This window comes from Choristoneura fumiferana, chromosome 4, assembly GCF_025370935.1.
Source record: "Choristoneura fumiferana chromosome 4, NRCan_CFum_1, whole genome shotgun sequence".
Classification (NCBI taxonomy): domain Eukaryota; kingdom Metazoa; phylum Arthropoda; class Insecta; order Lepidoptera; family Tortricidae; genus Choristoneura; species Choristoneura fumiferana.
In genome coordinates, this window is record NC_133475.1 from 3,332,170 (window position 1) to 3,354,302 (window position 22,133).

General features: G+C 36.1%; 2 protein-coding genes across 3 annotated transcripts in view; one reads left to right on the top strand and one right to left on the bottom strand.

The window, feature by feature from the left end:
• Positions 1 to 7,822, bottom strand: part of LOC141427283 (oxamate amidohydrolase proenzyme-like) — a 32,650-nt gene extending 24,828 nt beyond the window's left edge. Inside the window, exon 1 of the mRNA XM_074086577.1 lies at positions 7,720 to 7,822. The gene's annotated coding sequence lies outside the window, so the exon portion shown is untranslated. The remainder of the gene's footprint in view (positions 1 to 7,719) is intronic.
• The window catches only part of aralar1 (calcium-binding mitochondrial carrier protein aralar1), a 29,330-nt gene continuing 14,248 nt past the window's right edge, over positions 7,052 to 22,133 (top strand). The window contains exons 1-8 of one of the 2 annotated variants that reach the window (XM_074086576.1): positions 7,052 to 7,348; positions 9,883 to 10,021; positions 10,748 to 10,924; positions 12,808 to 13,094; positions 14,014 to 14,252; positions 17,380 to 17,470; positions 20,929 to 21,004; positions 21,489 to 21,778. In XM_074086576.1, coding sequence (XP_073942677.1) covers positions 7,298 to 7,348; positions 9,883 to 10,021; positions 10,748 to 10,924; positions 12,808 to 13,094; positions 14,014 to 14,252; positions 17,380 to 17,470; positions 20,929 to 21,004; positions 21,489 to 21,778 — 1,350 coding nt within the window. In that variant the 5' untranslated portion in view covers positions 7,052 to 7,297. Of the gene's footprint in view, positions 7,349 to 7,861; positions 7,951 to 9,882; positions 10,022 to 10,747; positions 10,925 to 12,807; positions 13,095 to 14,013; positions 14,253 to 17,379; positions 17,471 to 20,928; positions 21,005 to 21,488; positions 21,779 to 22,133 lie in introns of those variants that run through there. The other variant, XM_074086575.1, reaches the window with a different exon arrangement.

A 22,133-nucleotide genomic window follows, 5' to 3' on the forward strand; every position in this document is an offset into this window, starting at 1 on the left:
ACGCGACTCCAGTAAAAAACACTATTATAGCCCTGAAATTAGAATAAATTTCAATTAGGTACCTACCTAACTGCAAAATTTGATCTTTAGTTGGTTTAAAACAAATAAATAGTGGATTGAATGGCCATAATTACATATACCTAAATGAATCAAAGCTAAGTAATGCTATACGAAGTCCATTGGATATTATGTAGGTAATTTAAATATCATAATTATGGAATTTTAAAATCGAAATGTTTCCAAACAAAATGAGTTAAAAGGGTTTAGCAATTAGCAGGCTAAGGAAGGACATGTGGCCCCTGTGATGAATAGTTGAATTGGTAAGTGTTAATTGTTTGTCGCCTCATAACTAGTAGGTAATCACTCCAACTTTTAGCCCTCTATCTTGAACTGTCACAGAGATAATGTCAAAAATATTTTTTTTCTTAACATTTTTTTTTCAAACTCGTTTTTCTCCTAGTCCATGGCAGCTCAGGCATTGAAATTTTTGTGGAAGTAAGTATACCCTACCATTTTATTAATATTTTATACGTGAAAAATTAAAATTAAAATTAAAATTCATTTTTTGGCAGTTCTTTTTAACAAGTTTTTTTTTAAGATACACCTATGAATTTCAAATAGTATTAGCTAGTACCATACTAAAAAATCAATTGATTATAGTTGGTGCAACATACTGAAAAAAAAAATAAAAAAATAACGAAAGTATTCAAACAGCAGCAGCAGTACTGAACTGTCTTGTGTTACAGCCATACGTCAAATTCAGAATATACACTATTTTTGGTAGGCATCGAACATTAAACTTCAAAAATTCCGAACTTGTTGCGGTTCATATACGCTCCGTTTGATTTAAGGTTTGGATTAGCGGTCAATTGTAACACATGTTTCTCAGTATTTCGAACACAAATAGACTAAAAATACTTACATATGTACATTTATTAGCGGTATTTATTATGTTTTTAATGTAAAAGTTTCACAGTTTTGAATAGTTTTGTTGTTTCGTTTAAAAGCGTGTGAAAATTTCACCGTTACGTTCCGAATGTTAAGATGAATTAAATATACAAATGTTAGAATGATTAAATTATGATCACATTGTACAAACAAATTTTAGACTCCTTAACTCAAAAAATCTTTTTAATTTAAGATTAGAAGCTAAGTTTAATGAAGTTAATTATGCAATTTTTATTGATACAAAGTTAATTTTTTTTTTATTAAAGTGAACCTTCAGTAGACTCTTGATACTTGAATACTTTCGTTAGTTTTTTATTTTTTTCAGTATGTTGCACCAATTATAATCAATTGATTTTTCGTATGGTAGTAGTTAATACTATTTGCAATTTAAATAATTTTTTTCATAGTTGTACCTTCAAAAAACTTGTTAAATAAAACTGCCAAAAAAATAAATTGTCATTTTTTTCTTTATATTTTTCACGTATAAAATATAAATAAAATTGTAAGGTATTCTCCAACTCAAACTACGTACCTTTCGATGCTTTAGCTGCTATGGATTAGGAGAAAAACGAGTTTGAACAAAATGTTAACAAAATACATTTTTGACATTATAACTGTGACAGTTCAAAATAGAGGGCTGGAAGTTGGAGTGATTCATCGAGTGATTACTAGTTATGAGGTGACAAACAATTGACATTTTATCAATTCACCTTTTCTTCACAGAGGCCACATGTCCTTCCTTAGCCTGCTAAACCCTTTTATTTTTTTGAAACATTAGGAATACCTAGTAAAGTATCTACTTTTTCGAATCTGGCTGCAAAGTAAAAACTATTGTTTGGGTCTGCGTAGGTATTTGATACTGTGATGCCAAAATTACTGAAATGGTTAAGTGATCGTGTAGGTAAGCATTTTGTATATTACTCCCAGGGTGCAGATTGCAGACCCGTTTAGATAGGTACTTGACCTAGTTACCGATATTTAGACTAGTAATCACGAAGTTGTTACTGTTAGGTGCATCTAATAGTAGATTGTACTGTACAACAAGAGCATAAAACGAGCCATTTTACCCGAGACGTTCATAAGCCACGTCGAGGGGAAAATGTATTTAATGCTCGAGTTTTACACTGCTTTCCACTTCGATGGCGAGGAAATGAAATAGCAACAGTGGAAACAATTGATCACTTACCATGCACCTTTTTTAAATATTTTTTTTTATTACACTGGATGGAAAACGAGCAAGTGGGTCTCCTGATGGTAAGAGATCACCACCGCCCATAGACAGTGTCTATTAGACACCTGCAACACCAGGGGGATTGCAGATGTGTTGCCAACCTAGAGGCCTAACATGGGATACTTCAATTGCCAGTAGTGTTATTGTTCATGCATTATTATATAATTTATTATTTTGCAATTTTATTGATCTATTTTGATTAACTTGGTTAATTTTTTTGTTTTATTTAGTTTTATACACATAAATTAAATTTACCACGAGCTTTGCGGTGAAGGAAAATATCGTGAAAAAACCTGCACAAACCTGCGACGCAATTCAATGGTGCGTGTGAAGTTCCCAATCCGCACTACTCCGCTGGGATGGATGGGATGGAAATTAAAAATTATTATAAAAATACGTAGAAACTTCTTTATTAGTGGCTGTTTACACCCAATAGGCTTGGTCTTAGGCGAAGATTTTATTTTATGCACTAGAGCATAAAAAGTATTTTTTATGCGACCTAGATCTAGATCGTATTGTAAATCACGGGCTACTTACAGTACTACTACTACTTTTAAATATGTTTAATGAGGTAATTAATTATAATTAGAGATTAACGTTTGCTGTCATTATTTTACTTTAAATGTCGATACTTAAGATTAGTGTCACTTTATTTGCAATGTAATTTCTTCATTTCTGTACAAATGAATACACGTTCAAAAGCGTATTAAGTATTTGTATTTGATGTTGACTGTACCTATAGAAACAGAGACATCTTTTTAGTAATGAGTCAAACTAACGTTGTGTTTTCCGTGATCTCTTTCATAATTTACATGTAGACTTTGCACAGACGAGATGGTAATATGATTTCAACAAAGATGGCGCTGGTAGGCTGAGCCAAAATTTATTCCTTGTCGTTTATGCAGAATAATATTACAGAGATACAAGATACAAAATAACTAGGTACCTACAATTCCAATACAATATAGTCCAAACAAAGCTCGCTAAGTCAAAATTCTGCTCTAATTTATTAATTATTATTAGTTACATCGATCTGAAATTTTACATCCATTTTAGCATTCCTGATATAAGTAAATAATTGTATCTGTATAATATAATACACCTACTACTAGAGTTCGAATATCCAGAGCAAGCTTTTTTTCGATTAAAGTGGGAACATCTACCACGAGTAAATATTATAGGTAAATCCCTTCGTTCCTTTCAGCGCGTTTTTGCATTTTTGAATTGGAGTTAGTCACACTGGATTGGTTAGATTACTCGACTCCTACCAAAGATATATGCACTAAGTATATGGCCGGCCTGAGCAAAACGCACTGTAGGTACTTTAGCACCTATATAGATCTATGCTCTTGGAATTAGAAACATACGGGTCCGCCTTGGTTATTATAAGTTATGTTTCTGCAAAACGCTTTTGTGCAAAATGGAAGGTAAGCTAATAACTTACCATTAATAAATAACCAACCACCAATACCATTAATTATTACCATAAATAATAATAGCTTACAATTTTGTACAAAAGAAAGAAAGAAAGAAAGAAAGAAAAACATTTATTCGTGACATTTTTACAAATAAAAGAAAAAGAAAAAAGGAAATAAATTTTGTCACGAAATGGTCCCAACTCAGCATGATCTCAACTAGGGCATGGATACCGGTATTCGGTATTACCGAAAAACCGGGATACCGGTCATTTTTTCCCCTCTTTTAATACCGGTATTAAATATCTACAAAACCGGTTTTTCGGTATTTTGACTTGTGCTTAAAATAGTAATAGTCGACTTTAATTTCAAACAGGAAAGCACTTTTAATAACTTGTCTTCCGACTTATGGCTTTTGAAGTTACTTACCTCTTAATATACTTTCAAATTTCAAATTTACCGCGCACAAGTTTGCTTTGTTTATTTGTAGTGTAAGCTTTCTCGAAGTTGGACCTACCTAACTGGACCGTTTGTCCCAGGTATACATAGTCGTCAACAACTTCGAGCGCAGAGCCCCCGACTATTGCGGGAGTTGGGACAACATGGAAATTAGTTAGACATGACATTCGTCTTGCCCATGTTCATTTTTAGGCCAACTCGGTCGGAAACTGCTGAGGTCGGCGAGCATAGCGAAGTCTTCCATGGTCTCAGCCATGACTACAATATCGTCGGCGAATCGAAGGCGAGTGAAGTACCCGCCATTAATGTTGATGCCTCGTCCTTTCCAGTCCAGAACCTTAAAAGCATCCTCCAATGCAACGGTGAACAGTTTCGGAGCGATCACATCTCCTTGTCTGACTCCCCGCTGCAGAGGAATAGGCTTCGTGCTCTGGTCATGTCATCGGACGGACATAGTGGCGTTTTTGTACAGACACTAGACACTTCAACATTCCGATATACCGGTAGTCAACTGCACCGCTGGAGGACCTGCATCACAGCCCAAGTCTCGATCGAATCGAAGGCTTTCTCGTAGTCCACAAATGCAAGGCAAAGGGGGAAGTTATACCCTTCGGTCTTCTGTATAACCTGCCGCAACGTACATGTGGTCTACGGTACTATAGGTTTTCGGAAGCCGGCTTGTTCGGGAGGCTGGAAATCGTCAAACCTGCTTGCGAGACGATTTGTGATGACCCTGAAAAACAGCTTGTAAACATGGCTCAGAAGTGAGATAGGTCTTTAATTCTTCAGCAAGGTGTTATCACCTTTTTTGAAGATGAGCACCACCACTGTCTTCTGTTCCATGCTTTCGGTGTTCCCCCTTGCTGGAGGACGGAACTAAACGGCGTCTTGAGGTCCTTAAGGACTGGTTTACCACCCGCCTTCAAGAGTTCGGCTGTAATTTCATCGTCACCCGGGGCTTTGTTATTCTTAAGCTATTTGAGGGCCATACTAATCTCGTACAGGCTGACGTCTGGGATGTATTCGTGATAGTGTCGGGTTAATCTAGCCCTCGGGTCTTTAGCTAGATTTTCGACGGGTGTTCGGGTTGTCGTGTCGCTATCCATTAAACCTCTCGTTTTCCCCCAACAGCTCAGGTTTGGATGAAATGATTCTGCCGTCGTCGGTCTTCAACTTCATTAACCGGCTTTGACTTACAGACAGATCCCTGGTAAACACCTTAGAGCCTCTGATACGCTCAATAGCCTCTTCAATGCTATTTATTAGTATTAAATCGGCGTACATCGCGCTTCAGAGATTTTGAGATCTGCCTATTGAACTGCTGATAGCGACAATTAAGCGTCACCAGAAGACTGTAGCAGCATCTCACGCCTCACCTCCATGTGCCTAAGGCCAGAGCGCAAGAGCTTATTGGTTCTAGTACGGCGGGTTTTGAAGAAGTTAGATCCGATCGTATGGACAGCTTCCACAAACCCGTCGTTGTAATCGTCCACGTCGCTACCTAGGCATTCGAAATGGTTTTGAAGTTTGAGCTGAAAGCTCTCGGGGTTTTGGAGCTGAGCTGGTTCCGGGCGGAGCGAAGATTTCATCAGTAGAGACCTTACAAGCTTGAACTGGATATTTAATGAGCCTCGTACAAGCGAAAGAAATTATGCGAAAATTTGGTTGGGAACTAATAATTGGTGAAACAATTTTCACCGAAGAATTAGAGAATCCAATTCCAAAATTATATAAGTATTAGTTAACAATTAACAACTTAAGTTTTTTATTTTAATACTTGCTCATTAAAAGGGAAGTTTATTAATTGCTTTTCATGTATATTGGTTATATTTCAACAAAACAACAGACTTATACAGAAAGAAAGAAAAATAAAGGGAAAATTTGGAAAATACCGAAAAATTACCGAAATACCGGGATACCGGTTTTCAAAATTTGAATACCGGAATAATACCGGTATTGCCATCAAGCCCAATACCGCATAGCCCTAATCTCAACCTTGCGGCCGACGCTGGTCTTCAGTTGGAACCATTTAAGAGTTAAAAGAATACAACAACAGTGAACTCGACAACTAAAACAATTTTATCACAATACACAAATCTAGTAATTTACAACATAAAAATATAACTTAACTACACAAAATATAAATAAAAGAAAAAAGAGAATAATATAATATGCACGTCTGTATAGGCCTATTGGCTTTGCAATAATTCAATATAGAATTAATTATTAACGTGGCATTAAAAAAAAAAGTACTCTGTTCTGTGCTAATAGACTTACCATTTTGTACAAAAGCGTGTTTCTTTTGATCACTTTCTGGCAATGTTGCTGCAAGCTGTATTCAAAAGGTACCTATTACCTATTTCTCAGGACTACTACCATGCTAAAAAACTTATTGTGTCATTTTACTGTGAAAAAGTTTTGTAGAAGGTAGTAAATTCAAGTCAATAAGTCAAAATATCTTTATTCAATTTAGGCTATAACAAGCACTTATGAATGTCAAAAAAAACCTACCATCGGTTCGAAATAACCTCTGTTGAGAAGAATCCGGCAAGAAACTCAACGAGGTATATTTTTTTTTAAACAGATTTACAATATTATTAAATGATATCTATACATCATAAGTATTTAACACAATTTTGTTTTTAACACAGTAGGTTCGCTATTCGAAGGGATCGCTAATGCGGATCGGAATTATTTCCAAATATCCCTGTCCATTACTTATATAATTATTAACTTTATAATACGCCTTAGATATTAATGTCTTCTTGACAATAGATCTGAATTAAATTAAATCAACTATAGTAAAAAAAACATAAATTAATTTATATTTAAAATAAATGACAACTTCCAGTTTTTCTAATGTCAAGGCGCCATCTACATATAATAATGAATGAAAAAATATCGATAAACTTCAACTTGTCAGGACATCACTATTTTAGTGACAGACAATTCATTCTGCAAAAAAAAATTCTGTGCTAACCCGACTAAATTGTGGAGTTAATAAGTGCTTATGCAATTCTACCAAAGGAGAGGTGATTTTTAAATATTCGATTAAAACAAAGCCGGGCGGTATGCGAACATGAGCACTGTGCGTGGTTAACTTAAAATAGATTTGCCGTATTTTTAACGTGTTGTGACGTCTTATCAGGGCAAACTTGGACGTTGCGGGTTTGGACACATAGTTTTCCCCTTTTCCCTTAGTTTCCTTTACCCAAATTTCGCGTAGTGATAATAAAACACTGTAATGTTTAAATCGTTGTTCGGTTCTTGGATAACTCAGGCCAGCTGTCAAGAGGTGGGTAAGTTTGTAATTGTTTCTTAGGTTTTTTTTTTTGTAAATAAAGAATTATCATTGTTAGTAAATACTAGGGTTAAAAAATAGTGCTTGATATGTATTTTGGATTTTTTTTCTAACGCGGTACGCCTACCCTTGTACCCTTGAGACGTCCGTCCTTGAACTAGAATCGAAACACCTGCAGAGTTACTATGTTACGTATTAAAAGTTAATGCAGTAGGTAGAGTATCAAACTAACAGTCTGTAATAAATTTATCACAGTCAAATCATCCAACACTATTAGATAACTACCAAACCTAACCTCTATGACCTTAAAATATTTAAATTTAGAACATAAATTTACACCTTTTTTAAATAAATTTACAACTTACCAGTACAGGAGGTGTCTTACAACTGGTAAGATTTTATGAGTTGTTTCCTTTTCTGCATTTAAAGGATTTTGTTAGTGTCTGAATGAATTCACTGATATACCGCTGTGTGAGTGATGTGTGTTATTGCTTTTGTACACAAGATAAAAGTACTTATCAGTTACGTCAACTTCTAGCCAATAATTATCAATTCAGTTCAATTTGAGTCTTCACATCAAAATGACTTCTCGTCGGGTAACAAATCATTATTTATTTCATTTCACAATCCTCACAAAATAGAATTTGAAAAAGTTTGTGATCATAAAGTTCTTTTTCCAAATTCATTGGAATTCATTTGTTTAGTGATAGTGTGAACTGGTGGAATCAAAGTGTGTTTAAAAATTGTTTTTATTATTGTACAAAATAAGTTTAAAGTGCCTTGTTTTGCCAATTAATTGGTTATTAACTGGCTTTCACATGATTATTTTATCTTAAGTTGTTTTCTGCATTGCAGCCTTTAACTTTTTAATTCATTTAGTAATAAAATTGTACCATTAACTTGTTACAAGATCAATGTATCTTTCAATACACTTTTTAATTGTTTTGCTTTTGTTCCAAACATGAAATATTTCTTTTTATAATGAAAGAGTTTCTTGTGCTTGACAATGCTTGTTTTTTCTTAACAAGAGGTTCTTTTCATAGGAGACATGTTACATAACCTTAAATTCTAAACAAACTTCACGCAGAGGATGGATGCTAGATAAGCTATCACAATCTGATGCTATATTATATGACACTCAAACCATAACAATTGACATTTAACCATGGAAAAAAATGGAGGCCAGCTGATTATGGCATTATTAAACATTGTTTTATAATTACTACATTAATTTAGTCAGTCATGTGATTTGATAAAGTTACCGCTATACTCAACTACATTTTATTCAGGTGTCATGCAACTTTTTTCCATTTGCTATACTTAAAGACATTCATTTAAATTTGGAACACTCTAGATGGAGAATTTTGATAGTTTCGAGATTTCAGTACTTGTTTAATTCTTAATTTTTACACCTATGATCATTATTTTACATAAAAATAGAATGCTGTAGTAGCTTGGTCCTATCTCTGGGTAAACGCTTGTTACCGAGTTTCAGCCTGAGCAAAGCTCGGTTGCCCTGGTACTTTTACTTAAGTTGCTATTAAACTTCGTTTGCAATCAATATATGGTGTTGTGCGAGCGAACATTGTCCTTTCAAATTGTTACCAAAACCTTTTTTCAAGCCAAACTCGTAAGTTATTTATTTATTGTGTTGCCATGGTAACAAGAATCGTGTGAGTAAACATGGAGTAAACTGTTATTGTATACCTATTTCAAAAAATTGCAGGGGAACAGTTGAGTTAAGACGGCATTAAGCTATTTCTAATGCGGGCGAAGCCACAAGTTAAGGCTTGTAATGTTATATTAGCCTAGTTTTATGAGTTAGTCACTAATACACCACACATTGATATCACTCAATCATCGCATGATTACCAAACCAGTTTAATCTCAATTTTAAATTAATGATATCTAAGAAGATATCTTCACAGTCATATCTTTTTATTTTATCAGGCTATGAGGAAATGTAAATGAAAGTTATGGCTTATTCATTATGTACGCGCTTATCTTCTCACCCTGGACCTGAACTTGAACACTGGTTCTGATTTGTTTAAGAATTCCCTTCAGCAGGGTTCCCAGACAATTGTGTCGAGGCATCAAAGAAAAGTGTTTATACTTCTTTTAAAGCCCAGCAACGGACCAGTGACTCTCCTTAAGTTGTTGGTGTTTATGGGCAGTGGTTGTTTCGCATCTTCTCTTACTCTTATGGTTACTTTCTGGAAACACATAAATCTCGAATTAGCGTTAAGCTCAGTTTAGTAGTGTCAAATTGTTTGGAACTGTCAAGCTTTAGCCTGGATTAACTACTAAATCTCGATTTATTTTTCCTGCAAGACGGCCTTACTTTCGCTTCTTTACTACCCTCCCATAGTGAAAAAAATAATTAATCAGTTAATGGCCTCTTGGTTATTATTTAAGAGGGCATTATTTCACTTATTAAATTACAGAAACGTCATAAGCAGTCAAAGCGTACACAGTGTACATGCATATATACAACATACATATTAATTATCTTTTTTTAATTTTTACAGGGTACTGGTTACCTAAAAAGGGCCGGCACAGACCGACTACATGAAATATTTCTGAAGTTCGCCACCGTCGAGAAGAATGGAGAACGCTTTATTACCAGTGAAGACTTTGTCAGGAAGTTCCTTGGATTATTTGACGAAAGTAAGATTTATAGTAAAATTTGTAAAATTTATAAAATCCAGGGTTCGAAAATATCCGATATCTATTATAAATATCAAAATATTGGATATTTATGATATATATCCGATACAAATCAAAAGTTTGATATATATCCATTTTGTATTAAAGTCATATTATTATTTGTAAAATAAATTAAGTAAAATCGTTTCTGCACTTTGTCAATTACTTTGTAAAGAAATTTTGAATAAACACAACGAAAACTTACTCTTTCATAACGAAATTTTTCTGACACGACTGACGCCATTAACGCCGGCAGAAATGGATCAAAACTTACTATTAAGGAGTATCTTTTAACTACTCCAACGCCATCCACATTTGGGAAGTATAAATACATTAACAAAGGCCAAAAACTAGCCAAAAGTTACTTAATAATATCAAACATTTAAACCATTTTTGTATATATCATAAAAAACATTTGATATGTATCAGATATATATCATGATATTTATCCATTGATATATATACCCTCAAACCCTGATAAAATCTTCCCAAATTAAGATTTTTCAGCCCAGTGTGAGGTTGCCAAATTTTTGAAACTAGTCAATAAAATTTACGAACAAGTTTTATGCTGTACTTCCAATTGGGCCCCATATTCTTTGGTGCCCAAGGGCCCCCGTACACTAAGACAGCTCGGGTTTTTATTTCCACTAATTATTCTTGTTAATGTTTTTCTCGATTATCTTCCAGATGACTTCAACAAGGAATCTGTGGAGCTCATCGCAGGCATCGTTGACATGGACAAGAACGGGCTCATATCGTTCCCGGAGTTCCAGGCCTTCGAGGGCCTGCTCTGCGTGCCAGATGCCCTGTACAAGACTGCCTTCCAGCTGTTCGATACCAATGGAAATGGGCTTGTTGCTTTTGGTGAGTTTTTTCTAAGTATTTATTTGACAAAAATGAAAAAGAGGAACTGTGTATACTTTGTACTTAGTTTGTAGTTAAGGAAATATGTCATGCAACATGTCTGAGTAAATTTAAATGAGATAAATCCATTTTTGTATGTAGGTGTATATTTCATTTGCATGGATAACACTAAGAGTAATACACAGTCCAGGTCCATCAGTGGTGTAGCGGTATAGCACGCGGTACGGAATACCGAGGACCTGGGTTCGATTCCCAGTGATGGTCTTATTTTTCTGGTTTTCCTGTACATCTATATTTCAGTTTGTATTTTCAAGTTAGCATAAATGGTAGTCGTGATTAAGTCCCGACATATATACTCAGCGGCACAAAATTTGGCCCACGCTTCATACAAAATTACCTAATCCTGCATACATTTGAGATCCAGATTTTTTGCCGCTCAGTATATATAAGTTATGTATGAAAATTTATTAATCGGAATTCTATATGGATCATAGCTATCACTACTTTCTAACGAAAAGCCGTCATGTTGAGTAAAAGGCCTCTATCATCAGTTAAATTAAGATAAGTCTAATATAAATATAGTGTTCTGTGATATCTGCATGTGATGCAGTCTCCGTCAATTCAAACTAAACAAACAGAGACGGCATCACAATTATCCGTCCGTGGTGAAACAGCCCCTTAGTAATTTAAAATTGTGCATGTTTGTTGGTTAAGTAAACAACATTTGTCCAAGGCCAACGTATTTAATAGAAATAATAGAGTCTATACTTATCTCCATAACCTTCTCTATGTCATTATGTTTACACAAAAGTATAGTCGATTGGGTACGAGATAGTTCGCGTCACGTGCGTTGAAATTGATGTAAAATGCACTTTGATGTTTATTCTCGTATAAGAGGAGGTATTTGAAAGATGTTATTATCATGTTAGGGTTAAAGCGGAAAAATACTACTAAAACGCGACGTGACGCCACGGTCGACGCATGTTTCCATCACCTGACCATAATAAATTATATGGATGGCGCATTGGATGGCATGTGCAAGCGTGGCGTGGCGTCGGGTTTTAAATAGTGTATCCGTACTATTCCGTACCTTTACACTGTTAGCCGTTATAGTTTTCCTTGAAAGTTTGATATACTACCATCCTGATTTTTTTCAAATTTTTCCACCCACCGGTTTAGATTTTAGAGGGGGGGACGCTCGATTTTAATGAAAATGTGCACTTTAAAGTTGAATATTTCGCAAACAAATCACTGAATCGAAAAATCGTTTTAGCAACCCCGTAATGGTTTTTAAAGGCCTATCTAATGATACCCCACACTATAGGGTTGGATGAGAAAAAAAAATCACCCCCACTTTACGTCTATGGGAGGTACTAAAAAGTCCTTTTTTATCCATTCAAATCCGAATTCACATCAAAAATTACTAATTGCACAGCAAAATAGTCTATGATGCAAATAATGATGAGAATAAATTGATAGTAAAATATTTATTTGACGTGCAATTAATAATTTCCCAAAAAAACCTCGTTAAGGCCAGAGCAAAGAGTATTAGTACCTATAGAGTACCAGAGATTTGCGAAGATATTGTTGCGAGGAATGTGTTTTTCAAGACCAATAGAAAAGCTTTATTTACATCCTCGCACATTGTGGGTTTAACGCTAGATACTAAGTATATCCCTTAGTTAGAATGTAACTAGAACACATCGAAAAGAACCAGAAAAGATAAACTACGCTAGGAGATCGTAACCAGATCTTCACATTCCGTCATGCGTGCTAGCCCAAACAACCCAAGCGAAGGGCAGGCACGGCTAAATTTCCCTAACGTGCTCTCGATACCATAATTTTTCATATTTGTCTCATACATTTCTTACATATTTTTTCAGATGAGTTCGCAGAAGTCATGCAAAAGACGGAGCTGCATAAGAAACTGCCCTTCAATATGGAGAGCACGTTCGTTCGGCTCTACTTCGGGAAGGACAAGAAACGACTAGTAACGTACCCCGAGTTCAGTCAGTTCCTCCATGACTTCCATGAAGAATATGGAGTGGAGGCTTTCAAGAAATGCGACAAAGATGGCACTGGGTTTATCAGCACTGGTGACTTTAAGAACATCATGCTGTCAGTGAAGAGCCATTTGTTGACCAAGGATTTGAAGAACAAAGTTATTAATGTGAGTACTTTAAAGTACACTTAGGTTGTTGTTAATGTTGTAAACGGTAGGTGTTAATTGCGAGTCGGACTCGCGCACTGAGCTTAGGGTTCTGAATACGAACAGCCGAATCCATAAAAATCCAGTGTTAGCAGAGAAATCCAGAGCTTAGCAAGATGTACGCAGCGCGGGGTCATTTTATATTAGATTTGGGACCCCCTTAATTGTTTTTACTTATTTTACTACTTGTTGTAGCGGCAACAGAAATTCACATTATTTATTAATATCTATTACGATTCTTTAGGTAAACGGACGGACAGTGTATCGATATTAACAGGATTCCGTTTGTTATACAGTGAAGGGTATACACGGCCTTAATGTTAAGTGCATAAAGCCGTGTACAGATATTTTTGTATCTGGCCGTGTCGATATTTTTGCCCTTGACTGTACATAGTTATAGTCAGTTTGAAAGAAAGAAAAATACATTTATTGCCCATAAAAAGAAATACATATTGGTGATAAGGTACATTTACATGTTTGTTACGTGTCATTACAAAAATGTTACGAGCTGGCAATAAATGGTTAATAATTAATTAATATGGGCGGTGGTGATCTCTTTCCATCAGGAGACCCACTTGCTCGTTTGCCATCCAGTCAAATAAAAAAAAAAAATGGCGCTTGCAATGGATGAAGTCGTTTGCAAATCCAATTGGATTAAGCACGCTTTGAATTAGATATTGTACAAGAAAAGATTTTTAAAATAGTAAATAAGTAATAACAATTATAACAACAAATGCTATACCCTACCAGGGTTCATGTTAACTTTAAGAGCTTATGTTACATGTATGCAATATATAAATAAATAAATAAATAAAACAATTGCAGAATTGCATAGTAACAGCAAAATTAGCTGACCGCAATCTTAATTTATTCCTTCCAGGCAACAGGCTTCCCCCAAGGTTCGAGAATGATCAGTTTTCCATACTACATGGCCTTCACCTCCCTTCTAAACAATATGGAATTGATAAAACGTGTCTACCTGAACGCTACCAATGGACATAGGTCGCAGGAGGTTACTAAGGAAGAGTTCCTACACTCTGCTCAGATGATGAGTCAAATTACCCCACTTGAAGTGGACATACTGTTCTTCCTGTGTGATACCATTAATAATACTAATGGGTAAGTGTTACTGAATGAATCAAATTTATACTTATAAAGAACTGGCCAAGAGCGTGTGGGACACGCCCGGGATAGGGTTCCGTAGCCATTACGAAAATATCAAGTAACATTTTTCTAATTATTTCGTATTGTGTACGGAATCTTTCAAGTTTAGGTATGTTTTATACCTTAGGCTGCTATTTACTCTGAAACTACTAATAATTCTCAAGCAATCTTAGCCGCTATCATTTTCTTTGTAATTTTCTTTCCACCCAACAGCTTAGATTTTAGAGAGGAGGAGGGGGCGTTCGATTTCAATGAAAATTTGCACTTTAAAGTTGAACATTTCGCAAACAGATCACTGAATAGAAATATCGTCTTAGCAATCTCCACCCCCACTTTACGTCTATGGAAGGTACCCTAAAACATTTTTTTTTTAGTTTTTTTTATGTTACCACTGTCGGCGTGACTGATATGTATATTCATGCCAAATTACAGCTTTCTAGCAATAACGGTCTCTGAGCTTAGCTGCGGATGGACAGACGGACAGACATGGCGAAACTATAAGGGTTCCTAGTTAACTACGGAACCCTAAAAAGAGTAAATGTTACTGAATGAGTAACTGACAAACAGATAACGCCATAAAGCCTAAACCACTGGAGCTAGAGACTGCCAGATATACCTTGCTTGAGGGCATACGGTGGTTTCAGCCTAGCGTTTTTTCTGCGCGTATACGGTCTTTTTTGTGCATACGCAGTTACACGCACGCTATATCTTGACAAGTTTGTGCGTGACATTCGATAGAACCCTGTTGCAGTCAGTATTTGTCGCGTTTGTCAAAACAAAACTTGATAAGGGCAGCAGTGGCTCCCTGCGACAGGGTCCTACCGAATGTTACATACGAACTTGTCATGGTATAGAATCTATACTATAGATTAAACCGAACGCGCGTACTTGTTCAACGCTCGTAGAAAGCTAAACCGCATCTGTACGCGCGTACAGTACACGCGCTTCCAAAAACGAGCTTATACGCGCAAATAAATCGCTAGTCTGAAACAGCCAATAGAGGTGCACTAAGAGGGGATTTCCCGAAATCCATGGTAGGGAATAAAAGGCATTCATATTTTTGTTTCAAAGTGATTATATTTCCTTCACTAAGTACAATTATTAGAGGCTTCAAGATTTTTTACCACTTTCGAATGATATTATCGAGTAATGTGATTTCGTTCTTTCCCCTGTCTATTTATTGGCTACAATATATATACGGCTAAAACAATTGTTAAGCTTTATTTTGCCCCCCCCCCCCCCCCCCCTCATTTTCTTACAGATATCGTGAATTATCCGTAATTATTTTTGCACCACAAGTCATAGAGTTTGGCGCAATGTCCAAAGTCATCGCTATATTTAATCTCGTCATATTACCCACTCTTTGCACTGGCTCACCTCAAGTACCTTATCAGGCTATCGATCAATATGTTAGATATAATTTATCTATTATGCGAGCGATTATATCAAGTGCGTATTATGCAAACGTTTATGGCGTCTCTTATGTTGCCGCTTGTTACTCGTAACGGCTTCCACTATCTGCTTTTGCTATTGTTTCGTGTGAAACAGTTAATTTTTTTTTATGTCGTCTCTGTTTAATTGTACAAAATAAACAGAGACTGCATGATATATATTTGTCACATAATATAACGGAAATTTGTTAAAAATTAAAACAAAAAAATACCGACTACATGAAGGGTCGGCAACCTTTTTAACCGACTTCAAAAAAGGAGGAAGTTTTATGTTCCAATGTTTATATATTTTTTTATGTATGTTCACCGATTACTCAGTCAATTGTGAACCTATTTTCAAAATTCTTTTTTATTCGAAAGAGTACTCACTCCCATTGTCACCAAGTCAAGATCTGATGATGGGATCCTAGGGAAATCGAGGGCAAACCTCAAAATTTATAGGCACACCTATGGCGATTTTGGCATTTTTAGCATCAAAATAAGCATTTACATTTAGAAAGTATCATTTGGTAAACTGGATCTGATGAAGAAGACCGTAGATGGCCAATGGAACTCGTCAAAGCTAAGTAATGCTCGCACGTCTATAAACGATCATGATTAATAAACCTAGATAAGCGACTAAGAAGAAGCTTTAAGTTAATGATTCTTTCGAACTGATCTGATGCTGAAGCCGGAAGGTAGGCAACGGAACTCTGTTATAAAACAACGTAACTAAGCCGTGTTTGGGCATAATGGAATCGTTGTAAGATGTACTTTGGCTACAAATCACTAAAAATTGAGAAATAAAGAAAAATTTTAACAAAAAGTAAAACCGACTCCAAAAAAATAAAAAAATAACGAAAAATGGAACCGACTAAAAACCCTTGAAAATATTTTTCTAGGTAGGTACCTACTAGCTCGAAGTCGGTGACTCAGCACGTCCCAGCAGGAGGGATTGAAACCCATAGTATATAGGTGAGGTAGACGACTGTAGTTCCACTCCTGCTGACTCGTGCTGTGCTGAGGCACCGACTTCGAACTAGTAGGTACCTACCTAGAAAATTATCTTCAAGGGTTTTGTAGTCGGTTCCATTTTTTGTTATTTTTTTATTTTTTGGAGTCAGTTTTACTTTTTTGTTAAAAAAATTCTTTATGACTGCAACTTTTTTTCAAGGCACGAGTTACTAAATATACTCAACACCATAGTACTCTAAGATCCACTAATCAGATCCTGATTTGGTGACAATGAGAGTTAATTGGAACTATTCCTTTCCAACACAAAATATATTTGTATAAATCGATTGATAACCTCTATTGATAATTCGTTTTTTTCATTAGGTTATAAATAAAAAAATAGTGTACATTTAATGATCTCCCTTTCATTTTATTTACCGCTTGTTACAGAGATTTGATTCTTTATGAACCCTATCGATTTATGCCATAAAAGCATATAAAAGTAAAGACTGAGATTTTTTTTATTTTAGTCAGTTCAATTGCCAGGTGTGGCAAATGTACTTATTTAAAAAAAATGAATGCAGTTTTGTTTCTCTTTAAAAATGTTTCAGTACATTCAGCATTTAGACTACTTTCCTTTCCAAGTGGCGTTAAAAAAATCCATACTATTTTATTTATGTTCTTTTTTTTTCTTTTAGACGAATCGTATACAACGATCTGAATTCAATCACACCCGAGCAATACTTCAAGCAAGTGACACGACGCGTCGCCGAAATCAAAGCGGTCTCCGTAAGTATACAACCATCCCGCTCTAACGTACACAAAACACAACTGTCTCGTTCTAACACACAAAAATTCAAAAAATTACAGGACCCCGGGAAACGCGTAACTAAAACAAAATGTATGTTTAGATAATTTAGTTAGTAATAATTTAGTTATTTGCTTTATAATTGATAATTTTTGGAAACATCACTAACTTTAGTTATTCTCTTAACGCCCCAAGGAGGAGGTAAATATGATGAGGTCTAGATATGTAGACTTTGTGGGGAGCATCATGGTGAGTAGAGGTCTTCGGAGTTATGATGTTTCTTTTACCTTTACTATTTCGTGAGGTCTTGGCTTTTGGGAGACCGCGAAATAAAGTAAAACTGATTCATTAGAAGACCTATATCGCCATAGCAGTATGGCATTGCGTACTGTATGTGAATTGAAGGTCGGACGGGGTTGGGGGTTTAAAAAACCAAGTTGTGGAAGATTTTTTAAATATTAAATGATATTGTAACGGATAACTCACGTCTTAAACCGAGTTTAGCTCGACATGTTTCGGGCTATTTCGTAGCCCTTCTTCTCAGGAGCACGCGACTCTACGGCTGCCGCAACACGCACACTACGCGCCACCGCTCTGCTCGCGCGACTGCCCGACGAAGCTAACACCGGCGCACAACTACCCGCATTTTATCGTCATTTTTATTGTCAATATCTAATGTAGGGTAGCACACAACACTAACAACATCGCTCCGTAAAGGCACGTTCACACCAACCGATGACGCAGCACGAGTATTGAAAACTGTTTTCCAACTCGGGGGTACCGACCAACCGCAATCCCGGTTACGTGAGTTATCCGTTACAATATCATTTAATATGAGCGAGGCTCACGGTAGTTTCATGTTCAAGATTTTTTAAATGTCAAAAAAAAACTGAAGAAATGCTGTTTCACATTGTCAATGACGGTTTTTCGACTGGCGAAATATAGAAAGAGATAATGGCGTTAGGATCGAGAGGTCCGTTTGACGTTTCAGTCTTGCTTGCGATTGGCTCATTTCGTTATTTAACCAATTACAAATATGGCGCAAATGTCAAACGGATCTCACGATATTTCGCCTGTACCAGTGCGGCCTCGGTCTCATTAGACAGAGAGTTCTAAGCAGAGGGGCTACTAACTCGAAAATCGAAGTTCGTATCGCACCGCCCCTTTCACTCGCGTATTAAAGGACATAAGCGTCAGCGGGACGGCAACATACAAAGTTCAAGTTTTGCACTTCATACTATGAAATACCGGGCCAGTTTGAAACGTTTCAAATAAGGTAGTGACAGTGACAAAGGACCATTCCGTCATAACAGTTAACAGTATAACTAGAATACTAATTTCGCGCGAGACTCGACGGTTTTCGTCGTTTGCCTGAAGATAAATGAGAAAGAATAAAACTAATGAACTGAAAGAATTTCTTTGCTCACCCGCGACCTTGTGATAGTTAAGTTTATGCAAAATACACAACCATCTATCACCACCACCACACTACACTGACGCGCTTCGAACTCAACCAGAGCTCATCTTCAGAGCAACACACCCGTACACTATGCTACCAGATGTTAGACTAATAAACCACAACAACCGTTTTAATTTGTCACTGTAACTCCCCAGGTACCCACCTATATTTTTTTGTCAAATAAAACAAAACTACCCACAAAATCGTAGCGAGTGAGCAAAGAAATTCTTTTAGTTCATTGATATGGACGTCCGCAAAGTAACGCCTGATACAATAAATTAGAATAAAACTAGTTAATTGTAACTTTGAACACAATACTATCGTGAGACTCTCTCATATTTAATGAAATAAACCCGGATAACTCGCGTCTTAAATCGAGTTTAGCTAGACATGTTTCGGGCTCAACAGATCTATTCATCTATTCTTTGTCGTGGGAACAGAACGTTCGCTGGCGCGCACTGCGCGTTTTGCAGCAGCTGCCCGTAACATGTCGAGCTGAACTCGCATCTCGGGGTAAAAAGTAGCCTATATTACTTAATGTGGGATGTGGTAGCTTTCTATAAGTTTTTTTTTAATCAATTCGGTCTTTCCAGGTGCTACTTACATAATTATGTTAGATAGAGGAAAAATCTTTATCTTTGTTATCTTAAAGACGATCTTGGTATTCATTTAGTAAACTATCATCGTGTTTTAACTGGCCAATGTCTTTTGCATTTGATGAAGACCAAAAGCCCAGACCTTACACTTTTTGTCTTCTGTATTCTATGTACTCGTATTAAAATTCTTTTTCTTTTAGCTTGGCTCTTTATTACATTTTTTATATATTACTTAGTCGTTTCGATGAACTATTTTTATTTTCTTGTAAATATTGTCATTTCAAGAAAGCTATAAAAAGGTATTTTTAAATCTCGCTCTTTAGGTATAAAGTATTATGGAACAGTTATTGTTTCGGGAATATACAAAAAAATGCTATTTCGTTCTCGGTTTTATCATGATACATATTTGCACGTCTATCACAAATAAAAGTTTACTTTAAATAGGTTTGAACGTACGTTTAACTTTTAATTATTTAACGAGGTCATCAAAATCTGTGGAATTTGCATGCACCAATATGTTTTAATAGAGTATTTAACTTCAAAGATTCATCAAAACATTTCACAATATTTAATTACTCTTCCACTAATTTCAGACTTATTGAATCAAAGCAAAGTAACTCCAAAATATATAATCATTGCTTCACAGTACCTTTCAAAAACACGACAATGTAGCGAAGCTAAGATACTCATCACTACTCGTATAAACAACAATATTCTTACCCTGTTTCTCCGCTGCCAAGGGGCTATTTGGTAGCGGTAAAAAACCAATCTCGTTTCTACTTGATGTCAATAACTCACTGGAAATTTCTCGACGGCCTTTAAGATAAGTGTTGGATGTATACGAGCCTGTGATTATACCTTTCAAAAACACAGCAATCTAGCGGAGCTAAAATACTCATCACAATTAACTACGATATTTTTACCCAGCTTCTCCGCTACTAAGCGGCTATTGGTAACAGAGAATAAACCTATCTCGATTACTGTGGGGTCTACTACGAAAATCGAAGTTTGTGTCGTTCCGTCCCTCGGACGCTTATACTATTTAATACGAAAGTGAAAGGGACGGCACGATACGAACTTTGATTTTCGAACTTCGGAGTAGGCCCTCCGATGTGCCAAGGGAAACTTTCCAAAATTGCGGAATTTTTCATATAGGAAAATTTCCGAATTTCCACAATAAATAAATAATAAATTTCTTATATTTCTTGTGAAAAATTCTAGAAAATTCCGAGAACTTTCCCAACTTTTTGGAAACTTTCTGCAACTTGCACATATGTAATCTCGATCCGAGTCGATGTCGATAACGCGATCCGCTACTGATTGGTCGTCTTTCGACTGCTTTAGAGATAAGTGTTGGATGTATATGAGTGTTTGGTTGTTACAGAGCCCTGCGGACAGGAGTTTCTTCATCCAAGTCTTGGAGCAGACGTACCGGTTTACACTCGGTTCTATTGCTGGTGGTAAGTAAAATTATCATCGTCATCATCATCTCAGACCTTATAAGTCCCACTGCAGGGCACAGGTCTTCTCTCAGAATACAAATCAAATATAAATTCACAAATACTTACAAATTTATTGAATCAGACGTTACTTTGCGGAGGTAATTTTTAATGAACTAAAAGAATTTCTTTGCTCACCTGCGACCTTATGATAGCTAAGCTTATGCAAAATATGCGTGTTCATGCAGTTCCTCCACCTACACACTGTAAGAACACACACAAATCACACAAACCCATCACCACCACCACACTACACTGACGCGTTTCGAACTCAACCAGAGCTCATCTTCAGAGCAACACAACCATACACCATGCTACCAGATGTTAGACTACACATCTACAACTGCACACCATGCTACCAGATGTTAGATGTGTAGACAAATGTTGTTAAATGTCTTAACAATGTTGCATTTCTATACACGACACAAAAATCTGTTTCTTCCAGCCGTGGGTGCCTCAGCAGTATACCCCATAGATCTAGTCAAAACGCGTATGCAGAATCAGCGCACGGGCTCGTTCATCGGTGAAGTAGCGTACAGGAACTCCTTCGATTGCTTCAAGAAGGTCATACGGCACGAAGGTATATTCGGGCTGTATAGAGGCCTGGTGCCCCAGCTTATAGGCGTGGCTCCGGAAAAGGCTATCAAGTTGACGGTCAACGACTTAGTTCGCGATAAGTTTATGGATAAGAATGGAAATATTAGCATCTACGCCGAAATTCTAGCTGGTGCTTGTGTAAGTAAATATATAATATATTTGTGTCTGTTCCGAATAATAGTTCTGTAAGTAAATATGTAATATAGTTGGTTCCTTACGCAAATTAAATGAATAGGATATTTATTTTCATAATAATAGGATATTTATGGTCAATACACACTGTACTTATATGTATACAAAAAGCAAAAAGTAGCTTTCAACTAAATGCTAAGGGGCATCCATTAATTAAATAAGGCAATTTTGGTGATTTGCGACCCCCTTCTCAGGTGTCAGATTTTGCTTGACCCCCTCCCCTAAACTCACGTGAGATTTTTTCAAAACGATATCATAATCTGTGCTTGATTACGTTACATTTATATAGAAAAGCAATTTA